At 34.8% G+C, this 26,356-nt stretch overlaps 1 protein-coding gene across 1 annotated transcript; it reads left to right on the forward strand.

The window, feature by feature from the left end:
* Positions 1-376: 376 nt before the first annotated feature.
* On the forward strand, positions 377-16,683 carry LOC112032450 (uncharacterized). Its single transcript, XM_065761104.1, has 3 exons — positions 377-519; positions 15,720-15,802; positions 15,919-16,683. Exons 1-3 carry the CDS (start codon positions 377-379, stop codon positions 16,662-16,664), a joined length of 972 nt encoding a protein of 323 aa, XP_065617176.1. The 3' UTR covers positions 16,665-16,683.
* Positions 16,684-26,356: the final 9,673 nt, after the last annotated feature.

Below are 26,356 nucleotides of genomic sequence, written 5' to 3' on the forward strand. Positions count from 1 at the left end.
GTCAAAATCAATAGTTAGTGCTCACGGTCAGATCCAGGTGGCCTGGGTCGGGTCAGTCTAGGTCAACGGTCAACTAGGTGACGTGGTGCTGATGAGACGACACTGCTGACGTGTCTAGGGCTGACATGGCTTTGTTTGTTGACGTCATCAAATGACATCATGGATGACATAAGCTACAGTTTTTGGCGCGTGTGGCACGTGTAAGTAGTCACTGGCGCGTGGAAGAGAAGTTAGAAGCTAGGGAGGTGCGGGGATGCGCATGTAAGGTCGAATGAGGGCCGAAATCTCAGTTTTTGTAGATCGGTGGACGAGGAGGCCGTCAGGGCGGCGTGTGTATCAAGAAGACTATCTGGAAGTCAGGAATTTGAGGCAGCCCATGAGAGATTTTCCAGAGACAACTGTGGCGCGTGGCAAGGCTTTAGGTGACCGAATTTCTGGGTTTTCCTTACTGGAGACCGAGGAGCACGCCTATGGGGTTGGTTTCTTCAGGCGAAGGCTTGATTTGCACAAATCTGTAAGGTTAGTGGTTTGACTTGCTTGAGAGATCAGAGATGTAGAAGCGAGGCAGCAACGAAGTTTTCGTAGGAGCTACGTGATGCTGTAGACCTAGATCTGAAAAAAGGCATAAGCACTGTTGTGGATCTGTGTTACGCACGTGAGAATCTTCTTTACTTGCTAGAGATTTTGTTTGATGCCAAGATCGGAGTTTGGCTCTAATACCATGTTAAATATAAAATTATTTGCAATGCAATGTGTTAGACCATGTTGTATATACTAGAGTGTATGCGGAAGGGGAAATATAGAATAGGAACATCAAGAACACGAGAGTTACATGGTTCAGCCTCGTCGGCCTACATCCACAGAGAAATCCCTTAAGGGTTACATCTTTATTGTATAAGAGTGTAGTACAAAACTTGTATTATAATGAATCCTAACATGAGTATATATAGGCGACAAAACCCTAAACTACTAGTACAAGCAAGAATGGGCTTGGGCTTATTACATTGGGCTAATATGTCTAATATATATTTCTAACAAGCTTGATGATAAATGTAAAATTTTCAAGTTTGGCTTGAGCTTGAACCAAACTTATAAATGATGTTTAAATTTGAACTTATCGAAAAGTTTAAAAGCTTGAACTCAATTTTATTCATTCGTCAAACCGAGCTCAAGATCAATATCAAGTTTTTGAGTTTGATATCCAAAACAAGTACATTATCAAATTCATATCAAGCTTATTATCAACCCTATTTTAGTTTGGATGAGTAATCTCAACTTCCAATTAATTAAAGACTTAATAAGACATGAATTTAATTGTCAAACTCATCAAACTTATTTTGTATTGAGCGCTCCTGTTCATAATCCTATTCATGAATATATTTTTTATTTGAACTTGACTCATTTACTACTAAACAAACCAAAAATTAAAAATTATTAATTAATTTATAAACAAACAAATATAAATAAACTAATAATAAAATTAAGTATAAACTATTTATAAATATCTTGGTTCATTTACTGTTTGGTTGGATGATAGAAGCCCCTTGAAAAAAAAAAAGAAAATTGATGTAAATGTTGATAGGTACTATTTAAGAAAATGTGGGATACCCTGGTTTTGTTATAAGAGTAACGTTGAGGCTACCCAATTGATTCAATTTTGTGCCATAACTTACAATGTGGCCAATTATAATTGATAAAAATATGTCCTTCCATGGCTTATTATCACATTTTTATCTATTATAATTTATCACTTGACAAATTATGGTACAAATTTGTGCCCAATACGGTCAGTCGTCCTAACATAACTTTTTGTTGTAGAGCGAGTTGATGTCGATCTTGATGGTGATGGTGATGGCGATGGTGAGTGCGATGACAATGTACTAGTTGGTCACAAGAAATGAATAATGGGATGTACTTTCTTGTAAGTTTGCGCAGAAGCCTTTCTTATCTTTAATGCTTTAACTGGCAAGGAGGGAAGCATCATGGGACAATTTCTTTTTTCTCTTTTTATTTTGGCTAATAAAATAATAAAGGAAAGGAAATTAGCTTTGTTAAAAGTTGTGATGAAGGCGTTTAGCAAAACTAAAAAAAGTTGTGATGAATGAGAATCAAATGTATAAGCACAAAATTCGAGGCATAGATCGAGCGGTTGACTCATTCTCCAGCATTTCTCCTATACTCTAGGCTTTCTACGAGGTGGAGTCGGCCTTCGGTTCGGATATGGGAAGCAAAAAATATGATAAATATACAATATATGTGTGCACATACATCGATATACACCGATTATCGCTTCACTACATTTATTCCTAAGTTTTTTTTTTTTTTTTTTTTGAGAGAATATCCCTAAGTTATTCTGTTAAAAAATAGAGATAAGTTATGTTAACTTCCCAACCACCTTTTTTGTAAATTCTCATGGGTGTCTTTAGTTTTGCCATGTGTCTCAATTTGGTTGACATTTCTCATTGACTCGGATTTCATTGCTCTCGTCCCGCAGGAATGGTGAAGAAGGCTAGCAAATAGCAATGTGTCTTCTAGCATTTTCATTAAGAATTCTAAAAATTTTAGCATTTAACATTTTAAAAGCCTATTTTATTTATTATACCACCATACTTTAAGATACATCAAACATTAAAACTTTAATATTTTTTACTATTTCATTTAAATAATATAAACTATTCATTAAAATAATAATAAAATAACTACATAAAAAATTATAGCAACTAGCCAACCACCTCCACCACCTCTACCACCGCTCCACTTGCCCTAACCACCATTGTAGCAACCACAACCCACCACCACCACAAGCCACAATACCATCGTGGCAGTTACAACCCCCTACAAGAAGAAAAGAAAAAGAAAAAAACCAAAGTATAACCACAACCATCCACCAAAATCACAACCAACCACCACCCAACCACCACAAAAACAACCAGCAAACCCACCAGTAGACCTATCACGCCGAACCAAAATCCACAGGAACCAAAACCAGATCGGTGAACCAAAACTTGGCACACATATTAAGCAAGTGTAGAACCAGCTAGGTATCACGGCTACTGATCAAGCATTTTGGAGAAATAACTTGCAGGAGTGGCTTGCATCAAATGGTACAAAGAATGGTAGTTTAGTTGCTGCAAACCCCTCTTGGAAAATTGTTTTTCCCTTTACTGTTTGGAATATTTGGAAGAGTAGAAATAGGATTGTGTTTAGCAGCATAAATAGAAGCCCAAAACGCAGAAATAGTGAACCAAGCCTTTAAATTTCTTCATTGTGCAGCTTCCCCAAGGGTGCAAGTCTGTAAAGTGGTCAAGAGAATTTGCTGGGAGAGGCCATTGCTAGGCTGGAAGAAACTCAACACGGATTGAGCTTTCAATGGTGATATTGGGCTGGCTGGTTGTGGAGGCATCATTAGAGATGAGAGGGGTCGGTGGGTTAATGGTTTTAGCAAACGGATTGGGCTTACTAACAGTTTTGAGGCAGAATTGTGGGGGCTTAGGGAAGGGCTGTTGTTATGTTGCAACCATAATATATCCTACCTTGTGATTGAATTAGATGCTAAAGCTATTGTGGAAGTATTAGGCAATCCTTAATATGTTAATAATGTCATCTCCCCTATTCTGGATGATTGCAAGTTGTTGGTTTCCTGCTTCCAACAGATCCAGATCAAGTATTGCTTAAAGAAGCAAATAGATGTGCTGATAGTCTTGCTAGGATAAGCTTCACTCAAGATGCTGATTTTTCTTCTTTCGTTAGTCCGCTTGTGGACATTATTGATGTTTATGAGGACGACCTCAATGGGATGTATTTTAACAAGATGTGTCCTGAAACTATTGTCCTTTCTTAGTTGTTAATTGAATTGTCTTTTTACCCAAAAAAAAAATTAAAATGTCTTATACGTGGTTACTGTACACAAAAGGAGGACATTGGTCATATTCTTCAATGTTGCATTGTTACTTAGGATTGGTTTGGTTAAGAGAATGAAAAAGTGGGAAGATAGAAAATGGAAAGAGGTTAGAAAAGTGGGAGGATAGAAAATATTTTAGTTTCCCTCATTTGTGTTTGGTTGAAAGGGTGGAAAAGTAGAGGAATAGAAAACTTTTTTGTTTGGTTGAAAATAAAGTATGTATAAATTTACCATTATGTCCCTATTAAATAAAACAAAAAGTAACACATTATACCTTTTTTTTTTAAAAAAAAATTGTGTATAGATGGACACTCATTAAAGTAAAAAAAAAAAAAAACATAAGAAATTAACCCAAAACTATTTTCTTAAAAAAAAATAATGAGAAAATAAAAAATAAAAAGAAGAAAGCTACACGTCTAGAAAAAAAAAAGAAAAAAAAATGAAAAAGAAAAGAAGCCAACACTTCCAAACAAAAGCAAAGGAAAAAAAAAAAAAAAACAACAACAACAACAACAACAAAGTAGAAGCCAACACGTTGGAGACTTGGAGATGAATTCCAATGATATTTTTGGAAACTCATTTCATGAGCTTCTCTCTCCCAGTTTTCTCTTCATTTTGGAGAGAAAACTTTTTGGTGGGCCAAAGAGAAAATACATGGGCCCACCATTTATTTTCCTTCCTCCTCATTCAAGCAAACACACTCTAAAAAAGTTTATTTTCCTATTTTCTCTCCAAAGTTTTTTATCCACCCTGTTTTACCTCCAACCAAACACACCTTTAGTCTCTTCCCCTCTTTTCGAACCCATTCGTCAGTCCAGTCACTTCATGGTATTCGTGATATGAAAAGATAATCTATTCTTCAGCGAACAAGGTCCTGCAATAACATATCAAAATTGCTATTTCCAGTTCCATCACAATGCATGTTGTTATCCAATTAATAACAAGTTCACGATTAATATTTAGATTAATATATTTAAGCCTAATTCCCAAGCCAAATGAAAATCATGTCTTACCGCCCATATTTACCACAATGTTATTAGTGGAAGTGCCAATGTGTATTGAGTATCCTATCCAACATCCTTAAATCACACCCTTGCCCCCCCCCCCCACCCCAACTATACTTGGATTTCCTACGGTAGTTCTATCGATATTTAGGGTGACGAATTGGTCTTCCAGTGATGTCTAGGTAATAAAAAAAGAAAAAGAAAAAGGAAAAAAGAGAATAAAAGTGAAAGAATATAAATAATTACATGGTTTTATCAACTCAACCTATTGTTTGGTTCTTGGTGTTGGATCATTTCATGACATTTAGTGTCTGTTTATAAATAATTTATTAACTTTTTTGTTAAATTACTATAAATAAAATGTAATAACTAAATAAAATAAAGGAACTCACGTGGAATTCGCAAATAGTAGGAAAAAAGAAGAAGCAATAAGCTAGCCTATAATCAAGACCCAAACATACACTTAATTGTAATCAAAATTAAAATTCTTAATGTATATTATTTTATATAAAACTGGCTTAACTTCTATTACACGAGCTCAAATCAATAATGCCCACTTATAAATTTAGGCCCAACTATGTTATATTAACTACTCATTCTTATTATTTTTATTCAATGTGGGACTTCACTCACATATATATACCCAACATATTCTAAGACTAATATCATGATTTTCTAAGTTTTGTGAGCTAGCCATAATGTTTTCGATTCTCTTATAGGCTTATCAAGTGCTATGTCATACTACTGGGTTCTAGTTAGTTTAACTGGTAAAGTTTATAATGGTTGAATAAGAGATGTGGGGTTCAATTATCGTTTACACCAAAAACCGATTAGTGTCTTGATCTGATGATAAAAGAGATATCATCAAAAGCAAACTTCATAAGTTGAAACTCTCTCTCAAAAAAAAAAAGAAAAGGCTATGTCATACTAAGAGTATTCTCATTAAAGGTGCTAAAAATGCTAAAGCATTTTTAGCACCTCAAATGATAAAAATTCACTTCCATCAAACATGCTAAATCTTAAAAAAATTAGCACCAAGCTACAGTGAGCTGGATTGTATAAATATATATATATATATATATATATATATATTCACCAACAGATCTATTTCCATTTATGTCTTTCTTTCCTATCTCACTTCTCTCTTCTCTGTCCCATGGTTCGATGTGGTCCGATGGTCAAGGTTGTGGTCTGATGGGTTTGAGTTGTGGTCTGATGGTCGTGGGTGGTGGTAGTGATGGTTCGATGGTCGATGATTGTGGTCCAATGGGCATGGGTCGTGGGTCACCGATTTACTGGGTTTGCGTGTGTGTGATGGGTTTTGGTTCACTGATCTGGTTTTGCTTCCTGTGGGTTTTGGTTCATTGATCTGGTTTTGATTCTTGTGGGTTTTGGTTCACCAATCTACTAGTAGCGGCAATGGAGTTTTTTTTTTTTTTTTTTTTTTGGCTACTGTGGTCGTGGTTTTGGTTTGACGTGGGTCATGGGTCACCGTGTGTGATGAGTTTTGGTTCACCGATCTGGTTTTGGTTCCTGTGGATTTTGGTTCGGCGTGATAGGTCTACTGGTGGGTTTGCTGGTTGTTTTTGTGGTGGTTGGGTGGTGGTTGGTTGTGATTTTGGTGGATGGTTGTGGTTATACTTTGGTTTTTTTCTTTTTCTTTTCTTCTTGTAGGGGGTTGTAACTGCCACGATGGTATTGTGGCTTGTGGTGGTGGTGGGTTGTGGTTGCTACAATGGTGGTTAGGGCAAGTGGAGCGGTGGTAGAGGTGGTGGAGGTGGTTGGCTAGTTGCTATAATTTTTTATGTAGTTATTTTATTATTATTTTAATGAATAGTTTATATTATTTAAATGAAATAGTAAAAAATATTAAAGTTTTAATGTTTGATGTATCTTAAAGTATGGTGGTATAATAAATAAAATAGGCTTTTAAAATGTTAAATGCTAAAATTTTTAGAATTCTTAATGAAAATGCTAGAAGACACATTGCTATTTGCTAGCCTTCTTCACCATTCCTGCGGGACGAGAGCAATGAAATCCGAGTCAATGAGAAATGTCAACCAAATTGAGACACATGGCAAAACTAAAGACACCCATGAGAATTTACAAAAAAGGTGGTTGGGAAGTTAACATAACTTATCTCTATTTTTTAACAGAATAACTTAGGGATATTCTCTCAAAAAAAAAAAAAAAAAAACTTAGGAATAAATGTAGTGAAGCGATAATCGGTGTATATCGATGTATGTGCACACATATATTGTATATTTATCATATTTTTTGCTTCCCATATCCGAACCGAAGGCCGACTCCACCTCGTAGAAAGCCTAGAGTATAGGAGAAATGCTGGAGAATGAGTCAACCGCTCGATCTATGCCTCGAATTTTGTGCTTATACATTTGATTCTCATTCATCACAACTTTTTTTAGTTTTGCTAAACGCCTTCATCACAACTTTTAACAAAGCTAATTTCCTTTCCTTTATTATTTTATTAGCCAAAATAAAAAGAGAAAAAAGAAATTGTCCCATGATGCTTCCCTCCTTGCCAGTTAAAGCATTAAAGATAAGAAAGGCTTCTGCGCAAACTTACAAGAAAGTACATCCCATTATTCATTTCTTGTGACCAACTAGTACATTGTCATCGCACTCACCATCGCCATCACCATCACCATCAAGATCGACATCAACTCGCTCTACAACAAAAAGTTATGTTAGGACGACTGACCGTATTGGGCACAAATTTGTACCATAATTTGTCAAGTGATAAATTATAATAGATAAAAATGTGATAATAAGCCATGGAAGGACATATTTTTATCAATTATAATTGGCCACATTGTAAGTTATGGCACAAAATTGAATCAATTGGGTAGCCTCAACGTTACTCTTATAACAAAACCAGGGTATCCCACATTTTCTTAAATAGTACCTATCAACATTTACATCAATTTTCTTTTTTTTTTTCAAGGGGCTTCTATCATCCAACCAAACAGTAAATGAACCAAGATATTTATAAATAGTTTATACTTAATTTTATTATTAGTTTATTTATATTTGTTTGTTTATAAATTAATTAATAATTTTTAATTTTTGGTTTGTTTAGTAGTAAATGAGTCAAGTTCAAATAAAAAATATATTCATGAATAGGATTATGAACAGGAGCGCTCAATACAAAATAAGTTTGATGAGTTTGACAATTAAATTCATGTCTTATTAAGTCTTTAATTAATTGGAAGTTGAGATTACTCATCCAAACTAAAATAGGGTTGATAATAAGCTTGATATGAATTTGATAATGTACTTGTTTTGGATATCAAACTCAAAAACTTGATATTGATCTTGAGCTCGGTTTGACGAATGAATAAAATTGAGTTCAAGCTTTTAAACTTTTCGATAAGTTCAAATTTAAACATCATTTATAAGTTTGGTTCAAGCTCAAGCCAAACTTGAAAATTTTACATTTATCATCAAGCTTGTTAGAAATATATATTAGACATATTAGCCCAATGTAATAAGCCCAAGCCCATTCTTGCTTGTACTAGTAGTTTAGGGTTTTGTCGCCTATATATACTCATGTTAGGATTCATTATAATACAAGTTTTGTACTACACTCTTATACAATAAAGATGTAACCCTTAAGGGATTTCTCTGTGGATGTAGGCCGACGAGGCTGAACCATGTAACTCTCGTGTTCTTGATGTTCCTATTCTATATTTCCCCTTCCGCATACACTCTAGTATATACAACATGGTCTAACACATTGCATTGCAAATAATTTTATATTTAACATGGTATTAGAGCCAAACTCCGATCTTGGCATCAAACAAAATCTCTAGCAAGTAAAGAAGATTCTCACGTGCGTAACACAGATCCACAACAGTGCTTATGCCTTTTTTCAGATCTAGGTCTACAGCATCACGTAGCTCCTACGAAAACTTCGTTGCTGCCTCGCTTCTACATCTCTGATCTCTCAAGCAAGTCAAACCACTAACCTTACAGATTTGTGCAAATCAAGCCTTCGCCTGAAGAAACCAACCCCATAGGCGTGCTCCTCGGTCTCCAGTAAGGAAAACCCAGAAATTCGGTCACCTAAAGCCTTGCCACGCGCCACAGTTGTCTCTGGAAAATCTCTCATGGGCTGCCTCAAATTCCTGACTTCCAGATAGTCTTCTTGATACACACGCCGCCCTGACGGCCTCCTCGTCCACCGATCTACAAAAACTGAGATTTCGGCCCTCATTCGACCTTACATGCGCATCCCCGCACCTCCCTAGCTTCTAACTTCTCTTCCACGCGCCAGTGACTACTTACACGTGCCACACGCGCCAAAAACTGTAGCTTATGTCATCCATGATGTCATTTGATGACGTCAACAAACAAAGCCATGTCAGCCCTAGACACGTCAGCAGTGTCGTCTCATCAGCACCACGTCACCTAGTTGACCGTTGACCTAGACTGACCCGACCCAGGCCACCTGGATCTGACCGTGAGCACTAACTATTGATTTTGACTTCTGCGTTGACCTTTGACCAAAGTCAAAATTTCAAAAACCTATCTTGCTCAGTTTTTCATGTAGATTCTAATTTTGGTCTTCGTTCCTTCATTTAAGTCTCTGAAATTGGTCAATTGGCATATTCTTCATTGTGGTTTCTTCAAAGGCATTTTTCATGGCATCTCCAAGTGATTTTCTCATATTTATCCAACCTTAAGCCTTCATTGAGTTTCTGCCTTGAGTTTGAGGAAGGGTGTTAGAGATATATATTAGACATATTAGCCTAATGTAATAGGCTCAAGCCTATTCTTGCTTGTACTAGTAGTCTAAGGTTTAGTAGCCTATATATACTTATGTTAGGGTTCATTATAATACAAGTTTTGTACTACGCTCTTATACAATAAAAATGTAACCTTTAAGAGATTCTTCCATGGATGTAGGCCAATGAGGCTGAACCACGTAACCCTCGTGTTCTTGATGTTCCTATTCTATACTTCTCATTCTGCATACACTCTAGCATATATAACATGGTATAACACATTGTGTTGCTAATAATTTTATATTTAACATAGCTAAACTTGAACACTCGCTACTCAATAGTGGTGAGAAATTGCAAGAAAAGTATTTTGCCGAACCATAATTTTATTTTCTTTTAGAGTAATAGTAGAATACTAAAAACTTTTATTACTGTTATATCATGCTTATATTATAAAATGATATGACCCTACATAATTCCTATGTAATATTTAATGTTAACTTCTTCTTTTTTTTGAGAGTCATATTTAATGTTAACTAATTGGACTGTCATGTGTCCTCCTCTGGTTTAGTTAAGATAACTTTTGATGTACATGTGACAAGCTCTTCCGCTACTTTAGCTTTAGCTTCTGTTTATGTTAATGATCAAAAGCTAGAGTTGCATTTTCTTTGGAATATTCAACGGATTCTTTGAGGTCTGAACTCTGAAGTAAAAAAAGGGTTTTTATTTTTATTTTTAAAATTTTTTTTTATGACTATTATTCTAATAGGGGTTGCTTAAAATATTATTAATTTGAACCTCTTACTTGTTCTGTTGTGGTGCCCAACTGGTCTACATCTACAGTTACTATTATAGTAGATATTTTATTTTTGTTGCATTCTTTTTTTCTTCTTGCTTTCTGAAAGGTCACGCTCACACGTATACGTTAGGAGATTAGGTAATTTCCTTGCTCATGCGATAGCCAACTGGGCTGTTTTTTCTAATCTATATAAGAAAAAAGATTCTCACCTCCAACATCATTTTTTTTTTTTTTGGTAAACACCTCCAACATCTTGTATTATGTTTTGACCTCTTCAATTGGAGATAGTGTCTCTCTCTAGTTGTTGAGTTTTTTTTTTTTTTNCTAACAATTAAGGAACTAAGTTAAACAAATAACACGAACCCAGAATTACAAATGAACTAAGAAAATCAGCTAAAACAGAATTTCATGATTCTAGATTCTATCAAATGGGAAACGTACTTTGATTCACTGATTAAGCTAATGGGTTCTTCAATGTCGTCTTGTTTTGGTGGTTCAGTAGCGACCACCAAAAAAAATGTATCAGAAACAGTAAAATTGATAAAAACTGAAAATTCCCATGAAAGATCAAGAATGGATGTGGGCTTACCTGGTCTGTAGAGGGAGTTAGGCTGGCCAAATTTCGACGCTTTTGACGCTTACAAGTACCAAAACAAGCTAGAAAGCACACCATAATTAGCCACTGATACTATTGACTTGCATAAAGTGACTTTGTTTGGAAAGTGAGAGAGAGGGTATTGAGAGAAAAGAAGGGGAAGGACAAAAACGGTCCTGAAAATTTGAAGATTCTGAGGGATGAGAATATGACCGTTAAGACTTGGTTCATTTAAAAACTAAAAAGTACCGTTTTTTTGGCTTCATTTATTAAGCAACAAGATTTGTCGTTGGGTCAGTGAGTGGGTTCTTACTTTGACCATTCTGCTTCAGAGTTTAAGAAAATGAATGCTACTTAGCTTCGGCCCAATTGGTTGGACAAAAAATGCAAATTGGGCCTTAACAAGGTAGGGGAGAAAATGGCCTAATTAGTACACCTCTTTTCTCTTTCATTCTAAATTCAAGATAATCACGTTTCAAAAAATTATTAAGAGGGACAATTTGATCGAACCCATGACATAGAAGACAAAGGAGGGGCGGGTGCCATCGTGTTAGTATTTTATCAGTGGTACATGCACTTTGATACACTTCACAGAAATGTTGTTACTACTATACTCATTTAGAACCTTGATGTACTATTGATAAAATCCTATAATCGAATTGTGTAGAATTTTGAATCGAAGTATGAAGTTTTCAACAATAAAAAATCAAAGTATGAAATAATATTGGGCTAAAAAAAATAAGTCAAAATTTTATACAAGTATGATAGAATATTGAAAAAATTCTTAATTGTTTAAAAAAATAATGCCTTTAGAACAATATTAAATCAAACATGTATAAAGGAGAGTAAATGTGGTTATAACACAAAGGCATATAATAAACTTTACTAAAAAATCATAGTAACTTTTAAGGAAGGGTATGACAAATTATAATACGCACAACATACCCTCTTAAGTAATGTAGGACAATTACATGTATACATTAACTTATCAATTTATGTTGGATGCTATAATTTTATGTATACATTTTCAAATATTTATCTATATACATAAAAGTTTATATAATAGAAACATATAAATAATTCCCTTAATCTCACACATTAAATGAAAGAAAGAAAAATATATCCAAATATATATTAAAAAAAATTCATTATCACTATATCATATACTATATAATAAAAATTGAGTTTTAACGAACATAATTTTGTTAAGTCACTATTTTCTTTTTGTGACAAGTGGTTATAGTACTTTTGTTAATTGTTTTTAAAACTTATTAATTAGTAAGATATTTTACATTTGATTAAACTATATTGCCAAACTATTAAGTGACTTATTAATTATAAGAATAATTCTAAGTAAAACCCTATTAGCTATTACCTAACTTTAAATTAAATTATTTTGGTTTTTTTTTTTTCTTTCCACCAATCTCAATTGTTGCTTGGGGTAAAAGCCCAGGCGTCGAATTCAGGGTAAACGCTGGAGTAGGCTTATCCCATCCCCTAGAGAGAAGTGATCTCCACCCCTCTGCTAGATTCAAGCTCTCATAATTTGACCTAAAGCCATTTAATCAATTATTCAATGGCCCTGATCCAAAGATTGTGTTTCTTCCTCTCAACTTAAAGGCAATCTTACCACTTTAATGACTCTCCTATGTCTCATTATCCAGTTAAGGCTGTACGTGTAGAATTAAGTCAAGTACTTCCTCAAAAAAAAAAAAAAAAAAAAAAAAAAAAAGCCAAGTACAATTATTTATTTCTTATTATTACCTGGTTATTACTCACCTTAAACACTACTACAGTACTACAGTTAATGCCTCAAACACTACTACAGTACTACCCAGCATTGATTATCAAACTTCAAAGGCAAACCCGAAAGTAGGCTGAAACATTTCATTTTTGGAGGAAAGAATAATAATTTTTTTTTTTAAAACTAAAAAATGCATCCTATGATTTATCCAGATTAGAAGTGACTGTTTCAAGTTTGACAAGGCTAAAAATACAACCATTTTCATAATTTAAGACATCTTGTATTTTTATTTTTTGAAAGAGTTTGTTTTATTACACAAACTATATTACACAATTTTATACATGGTCAGTTTCAGTTGTTTTTCATGCATGTATAAAACTGTGTAAAATAGTTTGTGTAATAAGTATTCTTCTCCTGGAAAGTTAACTAGGATAAGATCCTCCTTCCTTGAATTTTTCAATTCTCTTCAATTTTTATTTAGATGAAAGATATCTGGTATACAAAAAGAATTGTACTTGTTTTACATCCAGTTAAAATTGAAGGAATTAGAGGAATGAATTGGAGTGATCTTTTTTCCAAACTAACACCTGTATGTAATATTGGTTCATTTTTATATATTAAACAAAATTAAAAAAATGACCAGATAAGAATGTGATCTAGTGGTAGGAAATTCTTATGACCCATCACATCTATGAATTTAGGAGTTGTAGCATATCAGTTCGAGTGGTAGCAAATGTCATTAGTGCACAAAGTGTCTCATGTCATAATGCAATTAGGGAATTTTATGTTGTGCGAGGATAATGTCTACACGACTGGAACTTTGATGGTTGGAGCGTTTGCAACTTCATATTTGGAGAAGTCTCACCACAACAGCAGGTTTTTTTTTTTTTTTTTTTTTTTTTTTTTTGAGGAAGTACTTGACTTAATTCTACACGTACAGCCTTAACTGGATAATGAGACATAGGAGAGTCATTAAAGTGGTAAGATTGCCTTTAAGTTGAGAGGAAGAAACACAATCTTTGGATCAGGGCCATTGAATAATTGATTAAATGGCTTTAGGTCAAATTATGAGAGCTTGAATCTAGCAGAGGGGTGGAGATCACTTCTCTCTAGGGGATGGGATAAGCCTACTCCAGCGTTTACCCTGAATTCGACGCCTGGGCTTTTACCCCAAGCAACAATTGAGATTGGTGGAAAGAAAAAAAAAAAACCAAAATAATTTAATTTAAAGTTAGGTAATAGCTAATAGGGTTTTACTTAGAATTATTCTTATAATTAATAAGTCACTTAATAGTTTGGCAATATAGTTTAATCAAATGTAAAATATCTTACTAATTAATAAGTTTTAAAAACAATTAACAAAAGTACTATAACCACTTGTCACAAAAAGAAAATAGTGACTTAACAAAATTATGTTCGTTAAAACTCAATTTTTATTATATAGTATATGATATAGTGATAATGAATTTTTTTTAATATATATTTGGATATATTTTTCTTTCTTTCATTTAATGTGTGAGATTAAGGGAATTATTTATATGTTTCTATTATATAAACTTTTATGTATATAGATAAATATTTGAAAATGTATACATAAAATTATAGCATCCAACATAAATTGATAAGTTAATGTATACATGTAATTGTCCTACATTACTTAAGAGGGTATGTTGTGCGTATTATAATTTGTCATACCCTTCCTTAAAAGTTACTATGATTTTTTAGTAAAGTTTATTATATGCCTTTGTGTTATAACCACATTTACTCTCCTTTATACATGTTTGATTTAATATTGTTCTAAAGGCATTATTTTTTTAAACAATTAAGAATTTTTTCAATATTCTATCATACTTGTATAAAATTTTGACTTATTTTTTTTAGCCCAATATTATTTCATACTTTGATTTTTTATTGTTGAAAACTTCATACTTCGATTCAAAATTCTACACAATTCGATTATAGGATTTTATCAATAGTACATCAAGGTTCTAAATGAGTATAGTAGTAACAACATTTCTGTGAAGTGTATCAAAGTGCATGTACCACTGATAAAATACTAACACGATGGCACCCGCCCCTCCTTTGTCTTCTATGTCATGGGTTCGATCAAATTGTCCCTCTTAATAATTTTTTGAAACGTGATTATCTTGAATTTAGAATGAAAGAGAAAAGAGGTGTACTAATTAGGCCATTTTCTCCCCTACCTTGTTAAGGCCCAATTTGCATTTTTTGTCCAACCAATTGGGCCGAAGCTAAGTAGCATTCATTTTCTTAAACTCTGAAGCAGAATGGTCAAAGTAAGAACCCACTCACTGACCCAACGACAAATCTTGTTGCTTAATAAATGAAGCCAAAAAAACGGTACTTTTTAGTTTTTAAATGAACCAAGTCTTAACGGTCATATTCTCATCCCTCAGAATCTTCAAATTTTCAGGACCGTTTTTGTCCTTCCCCTTCTTTTCTCTCAATACCCTCTCTCTCACTTTCCAAACAAAGTCACTTTATGCAAGTCAATAGTATCAGTGGCTAATTATGGTGTGCTTTCTAGCTTGTTTTGGTACTTGTAAGCGTCAAAAGCGTCGAAATTTGGCCAGCCTAACTCCCTCTACAGACCAGGTAAGCCCACATCCATTCTTGATCTTTCATGGGAATTTTCAGTTTTTATCAATTTTACTGTTTCTGATACATTTTTTTTGGTGGTCGCTACTGAACCACCAAAACAAGACGACATTGAAGAACCCATTAGCTTAATCAGTGAATCAAAGTACGTTTCCCATTTGATAGAATCTAGAATCATGAAATTCTGTTTTAGCTGATTTTCTTAGTTCATTTGTAATTCTGGGTTCGTGTTATTTGTTTAACTTAGTTCCTTAATTGTTAGTTTATTTATGCATATGTATCTATATTTAATTCATCTATAAATTCAATCAGAGTCCGACTTGAAGAGCCAACAAATTGCGGTGATAGAAAGAACGTTACCTTTAATCTGAATGTCAAAACCTGTGAGAAGTTATGTACCAAGGAAGTTATCAATACTTTGGTTAAAAGCAATGAGAAGAAAGAGGGAGAAAAGAAAGAAGAAAAGCTGCAGAATCAAAAAGCAAATCATTTTCGGATTTGATTGCTACAGACATATTGTCTTATCCAACAAACCATAGATACCAAAATTGCCCAGATTGTGAAGATGAAGACTTAGTAGAAAGTGACTTTGCTGATGATGAGGAGGATGAGGGTGGTGATAATCAAACATCTGTGCAAGAAGAGTCCTCTGAGTCATTGTTTTCTTTATCCATTGATTCTAGAAAACATGTCAGTGAAAATGAAACAGGCGAAAAGGAGGTTAATAGTCCGATGCCGGTTCATGCTTCATCAGACAAGGAGCTCAAGGCAATTGGGTTGAGCCCAATTGCTCGAGATAGGAGTCAATATGTTCATCCTGTGTTGAACCCAATTGAAAATCTTACTCAATGGAAGGCGGTCCAAGCAAAAGCACTCACTCCTATAAAGTATCAAGAGAAGGAGAACATCAATTTAGAGCCATATTTCAATATAGCAACTAGTCCACAGAAGGAGAACATCAATTTAGAGCCACATTTCAATAGAGAAACTAGTCCAGAGCCTAGTTTCAAGCAGTCGAAGCACAATTTGAAACCAAAGTTCAATGACCTGAAGTCTGCAGAACATGAAGTTGCAGTTGACACCAGCCTTTCCAGCTGGTTGGTTGAATCCGAAACCACACCCAAGTCAAGCAATAGCACTAATTCTGTTAGGAATGCACCATCTGAGAAACTGAATTCACCAAGAAGTCATGAAGATAGGCCAATTCTAGGAGCATTAACCAAGAAAATACCGACCTTCCTCATTGCCAACTTCTGACTAAACTTTTTGCAAACAGTAAGAATTGAAATTTAATTATCAAAATAAATTCAGCCAAATAATAAATTCCTAAATCTTTATTCCTCTGACCTTTTTCCCAAGTAATACTAAATTTGGGAACAGAGAACCCCAAACAGCTTTGGTGTTCTTCTAAACTTTTATAGAATGCCAACTAACTCATAACTACACTCACATGAAACCAAGAAAATACCGACCTTCCTCATTGCCAACTTCTGACTAAACTTTTTGCAAACAGTAAGAATTGAAATTTAATTATCAAAATAAATTCAGCCAAATAATAAATTCCTAAATCTTTATTCCTCTGACCTTTTTCCCAAGTAATACTAAATTTGGGAACAGAGAACCCCAAACAGCTTTGGTGTTCTTCTAAACTTTTATAGAATGCCAACTAACTCATGACTACACTCACATGAAACCATCCTCAACTTTTTCTGCTTATGCCTATGAGATCATTCATAACCAAACAATTCTTGAAAATGGGCTTATCTCCAACTACTCCAAGAACCAACCAAAATCACAGAATTGCCAATCTCAACCATCAACTCATCTTAAACTCTGTGGTCCAACTCTATCTTCCTTAAAACTGCAAAATAAATGATAATCCTAATTAGATATCACAATTCACAAGAATATGTTTACTTCAAAACTAAATAAATAAGAAGAAGAGAGAAACCAGCATTAAGGGGGAAAAGGGCAACAAAATTTAAATTTTCACGAGACAAAAAAAAAAAAAAAAAAAAAACACACACACACACACAAGTCAATTAACTTTCAAGAAAAATAATTTACAGAAAACTCTGCAGAATAAGAAGAAAATAAAAAAGTCTACATACATACACAGACCCATTACAATTTTATAAACAATTATGCAAAAAAATTTGTTCTTGAATGAATTTAAATAAACATAAGTACAACCATGTCAAACATAAAATTGGGTTTGCAATAACTTTTAAAGGGGAAAAGGACAAATAAGCTTACACATGCACTCTTTTTTTTCTCTACTCTGTAAATTATAGAGAGAAAGTGGAGCCAACAACAGATGGACTATTATCAAACATTAACATTGTATTTGGTTGGGTGGAATTTAGGAAGGATGGAAAATGGAGTGGAAAACTGAGTTTTCCTCTGTTTGGGAATGAAAAGAAAACAGGGGGAGTGGAAAACTCAGGAGAAAATTTTCTCTCTCAGGCCCACAATTTTTTTCCTCCCAAATTGGGAGGAAAAGCAATGAGAGAAAACTGCCTCAGTGCAGTTTTACCATAATGCCCTCCCAAATTTTTTGTTTCAACATGACCTGAATGTTCTCTTCTTCTTTTTTTTTTTTTTTCCCCAACGTGACTTGATCCAATTTTTACATTATAATAATAAAAATAAAAATAATAATTTAAATATATGATGTGATAAATTTTATATTATGTAATGAGTACAAATAAATCTATTTTTTACATATTATGTAACAAGTGTATAATAGTCAATTTATATAAATTACATTTTTCATCATTCCCTTTTTCTCTCCAACCAAACAAAAGAGTTTTCCACCATCTCACTTTTCCACCCCTCCAACCAAACATACAAGAGGGAAAACTAAATATTTTCCATCCTCCCACTTTTCTATTCTCCCACAATTTTCTATCCTCCCACTTTTCCACTCCTTCATTCAAACGGACCCTAAGGATTGCATGAAGAAACTTGCTAAAGAGGACAACCATGCATTCTTAAGAGAAGATAAGGGGGTGTTTGGATTTTTTTTTTATTACTCAATTTCCGTCACTCAATTTCTATCACTCATCACTCATCACTCTAAAATATCACATCCGTTTGGTACTATCACTCAAATGCCATTACTCGATATTTTTCACACTATTTGGGGGCCCTAGGCTCTAGCTCTGTCACTTGGTGCAACTTTTTTTTTTTTTTTTTTTTTTTTTTTTTTTTTCGGTGAGCCCAGTGAAAAAAAAAAAAAAAAAAAAACCAGAACTGAAGACCGAACTAGGAGAAGAAAGGAAAAAAAAAAGGAAGATTGGTCAAAAGTTGCAGCTAAGTGGGTCCCCATGTGTGTTTAATTACAAAAATGTCATTGAGTTATGAGTTATGGAAACTGAAAACAGCCAAAATGTGTTTTCAGTTTCCATACCTCATAACTCAAAAATCAGATAATTGAGTGATGGAAACAGAGATATAGTGGTGCCAAATAGACTTCTAGCTATAGGTCCTACCATTTTTAAGTTATGAGTTATAAAAACAGAAAATTGAGTTACGAAAACAAGCTATCCAAACACCCTCCAAAGAATCCACAAAAGCCATCACACAAAAGCACCAAAAACAGTAAGGTTGGTTTTGCTTTAATATAATTTAATAGTAACAATGTAAAAAAAAAAAAAAAAATCACAACCAAACAAAACCAATAAGAAACACAGTACAATCACTGTAATAGAGAGAGAGAGAGAGAGAGAGAGAGAGAGAGAGAGAGAGAGAGATGGGCATTGGGAAGGTGACCATACTCACTTTCTCAAGATACAAGCAGACACATCAACCTCTGAAGATTTACAGTATGTAACATCATTAAATTGGGGTTTGGGTTTTAGATATTTGTGCATGTTGTGCAGTCTCTACTTGTGTTGTGTCAAAGTAGTATTAGTTAAGATGATCATACAATACAAGTTGATGTGCACAACTACACACTAAAATAGAGAAATGGAATCACCTGGTGTAGGTAGAATATAGGGCTTTACCATTGGACCCCAGTGTTCTTTATTTTTAGTTACTGGACCCCACCTATCACTACTATTAGAAGTAATAATTAACAGCTGTCAATTATAGACTCCTATGTTGATTAATCTCATATTTGAGTTGTGGTTAGTCTTGTGACAACAGCAAAAAAAATTAAAAAACAAGAGATGGGTTGCTTAAACAATATTTTCACTATGTTTACACCACAAATTCTAAATGGTAAATTATTTTAGATTTACATTTGAATTTAGTGCTAAAATTATTTTTTCCCCTATTAGTAATAGCAAGTAACATCTTGTTGATGGTCATTTTGGAAGTCAAAAAGAAAGAAAAAGCCCAGCAACACAGGCAGAAAGAAGTTGGTAAATAGATAAAAAAACCATTAAGACCAAACGGCAGGAATAATGGATCACAGACCCATGAAATAAACAAATAGGCCTTGAAGAAGCAAACGGGCTTAAAGAGACCTGGAAAGAGAGAAGTAGTGAACCCATAGGCAGTATATGATGTATAAAAGTGATAATAAGCCACAGCAAGTCCGAAGTAATGTAAGAAAAGAAAGTAAGGGGTTAATGGCAAACACATGAGCCCAAGGATGAGGATAAGGTAATTGGGCCAAGGAAGCCCAATGAAGTTAGTAAAAGCCCATGAGAATGTAAAGTTAGGAAAAGGGCCAAGGAAGGCCAAAGAAAGCAAATAGGCCAAGGATGCCCAAGAGAAAAAAAAAGGGACGTAGAAGCTCGCAAATAATGTAATAGAAAACCAATGGCCATACTGAGCCACTGGGGGAAGAATAAACGGCAGGCCCAAAGGGACGCAGCAGGATTGGGTCAAATAAATGTCGCAGCAGGAATGACAGAGTGGTACAGCAGGAAATGATAGTAATCAAGGAGTAGGTTGAAAGAAGGCAAGGCCCAACATCAAATAAAGCCCAGCCCCTAAGGGGAGTGAGAAATCAGAAAACAGCTCACATAAGAAGTTAAGGATGGACGGTAGACTATGCAAGCAAGCCTTCAGACCACGGCGAATGCATGAGCAGCAGACAGATTTTGGACATACATGGAAGGGAGGCACGCACAAGGCTCAGACATCACCAGCCTGTACCCAGCCAATATAAGACACGGTGAGGTCATAGGTCAGAAGTAAGAGGGCATGGTTTGATGGTGAGGAGAGGGGAAAAACTTATTCTGAGGTTCCTGCTCAGGTTCTTTTGAGAGAAGTGTCCTGTCGGAATGACATACCACCCAAAAGAAGCAAGGCTGAGTTGGAACCATTAGGTGTATGCCATGAGGGATAGGGGGAAAGAGCACCCACACTGTAGCAGGAAAGGGTGCCACGGCAGACAAAAAAAAAAAAAGAGTCTTCTTTGTCTGGTAATGGGGAGTGGCACATAGATGGATCAGTGGGGGTTGGCAAGTGCACCCAGACCAGATAAAGGTGGTTAAGGGCTAAAATAGTAAAACTCGGTCATGACAGGCACTATAAAAGGAGGCCCTTGCCATGTACAGGGGAAAAAACGAACAACAATAACAACAACGATCACGGTAATAGGAACCTCTAAGGAAAACCAGGAAATAGAAAACAAGTATTGAGGAAAGAAAGAAAAATTAAAGATAAGAGGAAAATTAAAAGGAAGAAAAGAAAAACAGAGAGTTAGATCGACAAGCATGCACTAATAGGTTGATTCCCTCTCTCCCTCTCAAAGTCCTGCTCTCTGCCAAAAGCAAAAAGATCCTTTTGGGCACCAACCATTCAGGTCCGTTTTCCTCAAAGTGATTAATTTCCACGGCAGGATTTTCCCGAGAGGTTATTCACATTGAGAAGCAATGTTCTTCCCTCTCTGGTTTTGGTCTTGCGGATCTAATTTGATTTGATTTCTTTCTCTTTTAATTAACCCATATACTACCTACTTATTCCCCTTGCTTTCTTTATAAAAGTGATTGTTATTATTGTGATTATCTTTTTTAATTAGGGATTATTTAGTTACTTTTGATTAAGAAGCTGAAGTACTTTCTTTTGTTTCATTATTTTCTTTTATTATTATTACTCATAATATTTGGGCCCAGTACCACATGAGGCAGCCCAGCCCCAATATAACAAAAAGGCCAACGACACATCTTATCACTTAAAATTATTGTAAAAATATTAAGAAAATATTACAAAAATAACATTTTTCAAAAAAACTAAAAAACCACCGCACACTTTTGGTGAGATGGTCGCTCCACAAGTATAAGTGCTTGTAGGGTGTAGGAGGTAAGGGCCAAAGTTCAAGTTTCTAAGAGGGAACTTCACACACATATACACTTAGATTAGACTAGAGTAGAATTTCTATCTTATAAAAAAAAAAAACTAAAAAAAAAGGAACAAAATGTTTGGTTTTGAAAGACAGAAATGATGATTTGAAATTAATTGATAAATTAGTAACAACAAGGAAGATCTTGTTGGTTAAAATTTGTTGTGAATTTTAAATTAATTGATAGATTAGTAATAGCAAGTAGCATCTTATCCTTAAAATTTATTATAAAAATATTAAGAAAATAGTGGGAAAATAGCATTTTTCAAGAAGCTAAAAAGAAGGAACAAAATGTTTGATTTTGATCGGAACAAATGAGGATTTTAAATGATGAGTTGATAGATTAGTTGATAAGAATAAAAGTGGGGATTAGTTGGGGTATTAACTATTTATGTGTTCTACGTAACATTGAGAAATTATACAATTCTCTGGTGGACCACGTCACTTATTCACCATTCTACTAAAAGACTTCTTTTTGTTTAAAATTGCTGAGCCAGTAATCAATTTATGTTTTAAAAAAATTTCTAACTTAGTAATTTTAAATGTGTGAGTCTTTTAGTGGAATGGTGGACCACGTCATTTGTCCACCACGTGTACCTTATAATTTCTCTATAACATTTTTGCTTTTGGTGTGCGTTAATGGTCACTCGCTTTCACTGATGACACGTGTAAATGAGTCATTCCACATGTAGCAGTGTCTTGCTTTCAGTGATGACACCTGTAAATTACGACATTCCACACTCGTTAGCATTCTCATTAAGCCTCCTAAATGCTATAAATGCTATTTTTTAGCATATGAACCCTCAAAAACCAACTCCATCAAAACTCTTATATGCTATAAAATTTACAATCTTGCTCCAGTGCACTCTCATTTTTTAATTCTCCCTCACAACCCAGCATCATCTCCCTTCCCTTTTCATCATGTTGCCTTCGTTCTGATGAGCATCTGATCTTCGTTAAGCTTCAATGGTTTGTGGTTGGCGATTGTGGTCATGATTTGGTGGGTTTCGTGGGTTTGATTTGGTGGGTATCAGTGGTGCTCGGTGACAATTTTGATGGGGTTGAGAACAAGGTGGGTGAGTGGATGGGTGGTGGTGGGTTTTGGTTGGGGTTGAGATCGGGGTATGTGGGTGGTGGGTTTTGTGGTGGTGGTGATGGAGGTTTTGTGGTGGGTTTTCTGCTGTGGTTTGTGGTTTTGGTTTTGGTTCGGCGTGGGGTGTGGGTCATGGGTCACCGATCCTGGGTTTGTGTGTGTGATGGGTTTTGGTTGTTGCAATGGAGGTGCTGTGACTTGTGGTGGTGGTGGTGGCTGTGGTGGGTTGTGGTTGCTACAATGGTGGTTATGGCAAGTGGAGCGGTGGTAGGGGTGGTGGAGGAGGGGGTTGGTTGGTTGCTATAGTTTTGTGTAGTTGTTTTATTATTATTTTAATGAGTAGTTTATATTATTTAAATGAGACGGTAAAAAATATAGAATCTTTGATATTGGGTGTATTGTAAAATAAGTTGTTAAAAGCTAAAATTTTTAGTTTTGAGGTGTTATATGCTAAAACGTTTATTCACCTTGATGGGAATGCTCTTAAGGTAGTAAAGTCCTTTTGGGATTGGAAGGGAGAATAAAATAAGGATAAAAAATATAAATTAGGAAAGGTGGAAAGGTGGAAAAACGTGGGAAGGATAAATAAATTAATAAGAAAAGATTTTATCATTTATTTTTTATCACCATTATTGTTTAAGTAAACCTTAGCTTCTGTTTGGATTATTGCTAAGACACAATAAATTTTATATTATACTATACTTTTCATAACAATTGAGTCTGCAAGCTTTTACTACTTCTTATTTGGACTTACTATTGACATCATTTTTCTATCAATCAATACACCAACTTGTCATTTGGACAACTATGAAATTTTTAGTATATCTACACTTATTGTTTCCTTACTCTTATATGCTATAAAATTTACAATCTTGCTCCAGTGCACTCTCATTTTTTAATTCTCCCTCACAACCCAGCATCATCTCCCTTCCCTTTTCATCATGTTGCCTTCGTTCTGATGAGCATCTGATCTTCGTTAAGCTTCAATGGTTTGTGGTTGGCGATTGTGGTCATGATTTGGTGGGTTTCGTGGGTTTGATTTGGTGGGTATCAGTGGTGCTCGGTGACAATTTTGATGGGGTTGAGAACAAGGTGGGTGAGTGGATGGGTGGTGGTGGGTTTTGGTTGGGGTTGAGATCGGGGTATGTGGGTGGTGGGTTTTGTGGTGGTGGTGATGGAGGTTTTGTGGTGGGTTTTCTGCTGTGGTTTGTGGTTTTGGTTTTGGTTCGGCGTGGGGTGTGGGTCATGGGTCACCGATCCTGGGTTTGTGTGTGTGATGGGTTTTGGTTGTTGCAATGGAGGTGCTGTGACTTGTGGTGGTGGTGGTGGCTGTGGTGGGTTGTGGTTGCTACAATGGTGGTTATGGCAAGTGGAGCGGTGGTAGGGGTGGTGGAGGAGGGGGTTGGTTGGTTGCTATAGTTTTGTGTAGTTGTTTTATTATTATTTTAATGAGTAGTTTATATTATTTAAATGAGACGGTAAAAAATATAGAATCTTTGATATTGGGTGTATTGTAAAATAAGTTGTTAAAAGCTAAAATTTTTAGTTTTGAGGTGTTATATGCTAAAACGTTTATTCACCTTGATGGGAATGCTCTTAAGGTAGTAAAGTCCTTTTGGGATTGGAAGGGAGAATAAAATAAGGATAAAAAATATAAATTAGGAAAGGTGGAAAGGTGGAAAAACGTGGGAAGGATAAATAAATTAATAAGAAAAGATTTTATCATTTATTTTTTATCACCATTATTGTTTAAGTAAACCTTAGCTTCTGTTTGGATTATTGCTAAGACACAATAAATTTTATATTATACTATACTTTTCATAACAATTGAGTCTGCAAGCTTTTACTACTTCTTATTTGGACTTACTATTGACATCATTTTTCTATCAATCAATACACCAACTTGTCATTTGGACAACTATGAAATTTTTAGTATATCTACACTTATTGTTTCCTTCTTTTTTTTTTTTTTTTTTTAAGACTTACTGATTTATTTAATATCAAACTTCGTACATTTTTTTTAAGTGTTGCTATATAGATGCATTTTTTTAAGTGTTGCTATCAAAAGGGAAATAAGTATAACATAAACCGTTTTACATAGTTTTATATACGCACGAAAAACAACTTAAACGAACTGTATAAAATTGTATAATATAATTTGTGTGTAATAAACACAACTCTTTCAAAAAATAGAAATACAAGATGTCTTAAGTTATGAAAATGGTTGTATTCTTAGTCTAGGGGTGTGCGCGGTTCGGTCGGCTCAGTTTTTTTTCAAATTTATTACCCAACTGATAGAGATCGGTTTTTTCATAATTGAAACCAATGCACACCGACCACGGTCAGTTTTTCGATCTATAGCGGTGCGGTTTTTGCGATCGGTTTAATCGGTTTGAATATAAATTTTTTCTTTTAATTAAAAAAATTGGGCTTCAAGCCCAATATCAATACATATCTTCAAGACGTCACACAAAATGTTCAATTGACAAAATTTTCACACATCAATCTGTTCACAATTCACACAAAATAAAAACCCTGTCCATCTATACAAACTTCTTTTTTAAAAATCCTGTTCACAGTTCACATATTAAACTGTTTTTTTTTTTTTTTAATTAAACATAACATGTTCAAGACTTCACGCAAAATGTTCAATTGACAAAATTTTCACACATCAACCTATTCACAGTAAAACTCTCCTCTCTTTCTTTCCCACTTCAACTGGGTTTCTCTAAAAGGAAACCAGGGTTTTTAAGTTTTGACAATCACAAACTTACCCACACCCATAGACCAACTAATACCCAAATACAATAACAATAAAATCAAAAAACCCTTACCTGAAATATGAAATTGTTGAGAGGGAAGAGCAATGAGAGAGAGGCAATGTGGTGCGTGAGAGAGTGAGAGGCAATGTGGTGAGTGAGTGAGAGAGTGAGAGTTATGGGCGAGTAGCTGTGTAAGTGTTAAAATTTTTATGCTCTGTTTTTCGGACTGAGGAGGAAATTATATTCAGTAAAACTCGAGTTTATAAGACTCGAGTTCTTATAACTCGAGTTTTAAAAACTCAAGATCTATGTTCTGCACATCAGAGCTTTATTTTTAAAAGAACTCGAGTTTTGAAGACTCGAGTTATAATAACTCGAGTCTTATAAACTCGAGATCCAAGTGGACAACTTGTCCAGTCAGCATTTGGTCCGTGAAGCGGCGGAGTGAGATTAAAAACAGTATCTCGAGTTTCTAAAGCTCGAGATGCTTAGTTTGCTTTATAATTTCACGCGTTGTCTAACTAACTAAATACAACCCTTACCCAGGGTTATTCTGCACATTTCCCCCATAATTTCAGTAAACCTCTCTTTCCTCTCTCTTTCTCTCCCACTTCTACTGGGTTTCTTTATCTCTCCCCCCAAACGTTCCACTCTCTCAACTTCCACACTTGCTCTGTGCGTCTCCCTCAATCTCGCCGGTCACCGCTGCTAGCATACCCAACTTAGACCCATTAGCAAAATAAAAGAAAAAGAAAGAAAGAGCAACTCACCATCTGAAACCCAAACCCCAAAC

This window comes from Quercus suber, unplaced genomic scaffold, assembly GCF_002906115.3.
Source record: "Quercus suber isolate HL8 unplaced genomic scaffold, Cork oak 2.0 scaffold_396, whole genome shotgun sequence".
In the NCBI taxonomy this organism is placed as follows: Eukaryota; Viridiplantae; Streptophyta; class Magnoliopsida; order Fagales; family Fagaceae; genus Quercus; species Quercus suber.

What these genes read in the sequence shown, in the direction of transcription:
- LOC112032450 (XM_065761104.1), top strand. Translation starts at nt 377, where the DNA reads ATGAGAGATTTTCCAGAGACAACTGTGGCGCGTGGCAAGGCTTTAGGT. An exon ending in GATTTGCACAAATCTGTAAG is followed by an intron (nt 520 to 15,719) that starts GTTAGTGGTTTG and finishes AAATTCAATCAG; the next exon opens with AGTCCGACTTGAAGAGCCAA. An exon ending in CAAAACCTGTGAGAAGTTAT is followed by an intron (nt 15,803 to 15,918) that starts GTACCAAGGAAG and finishes TGATTGCTACAG; the next exon opens with ACATATTGTCTTATCCAACA.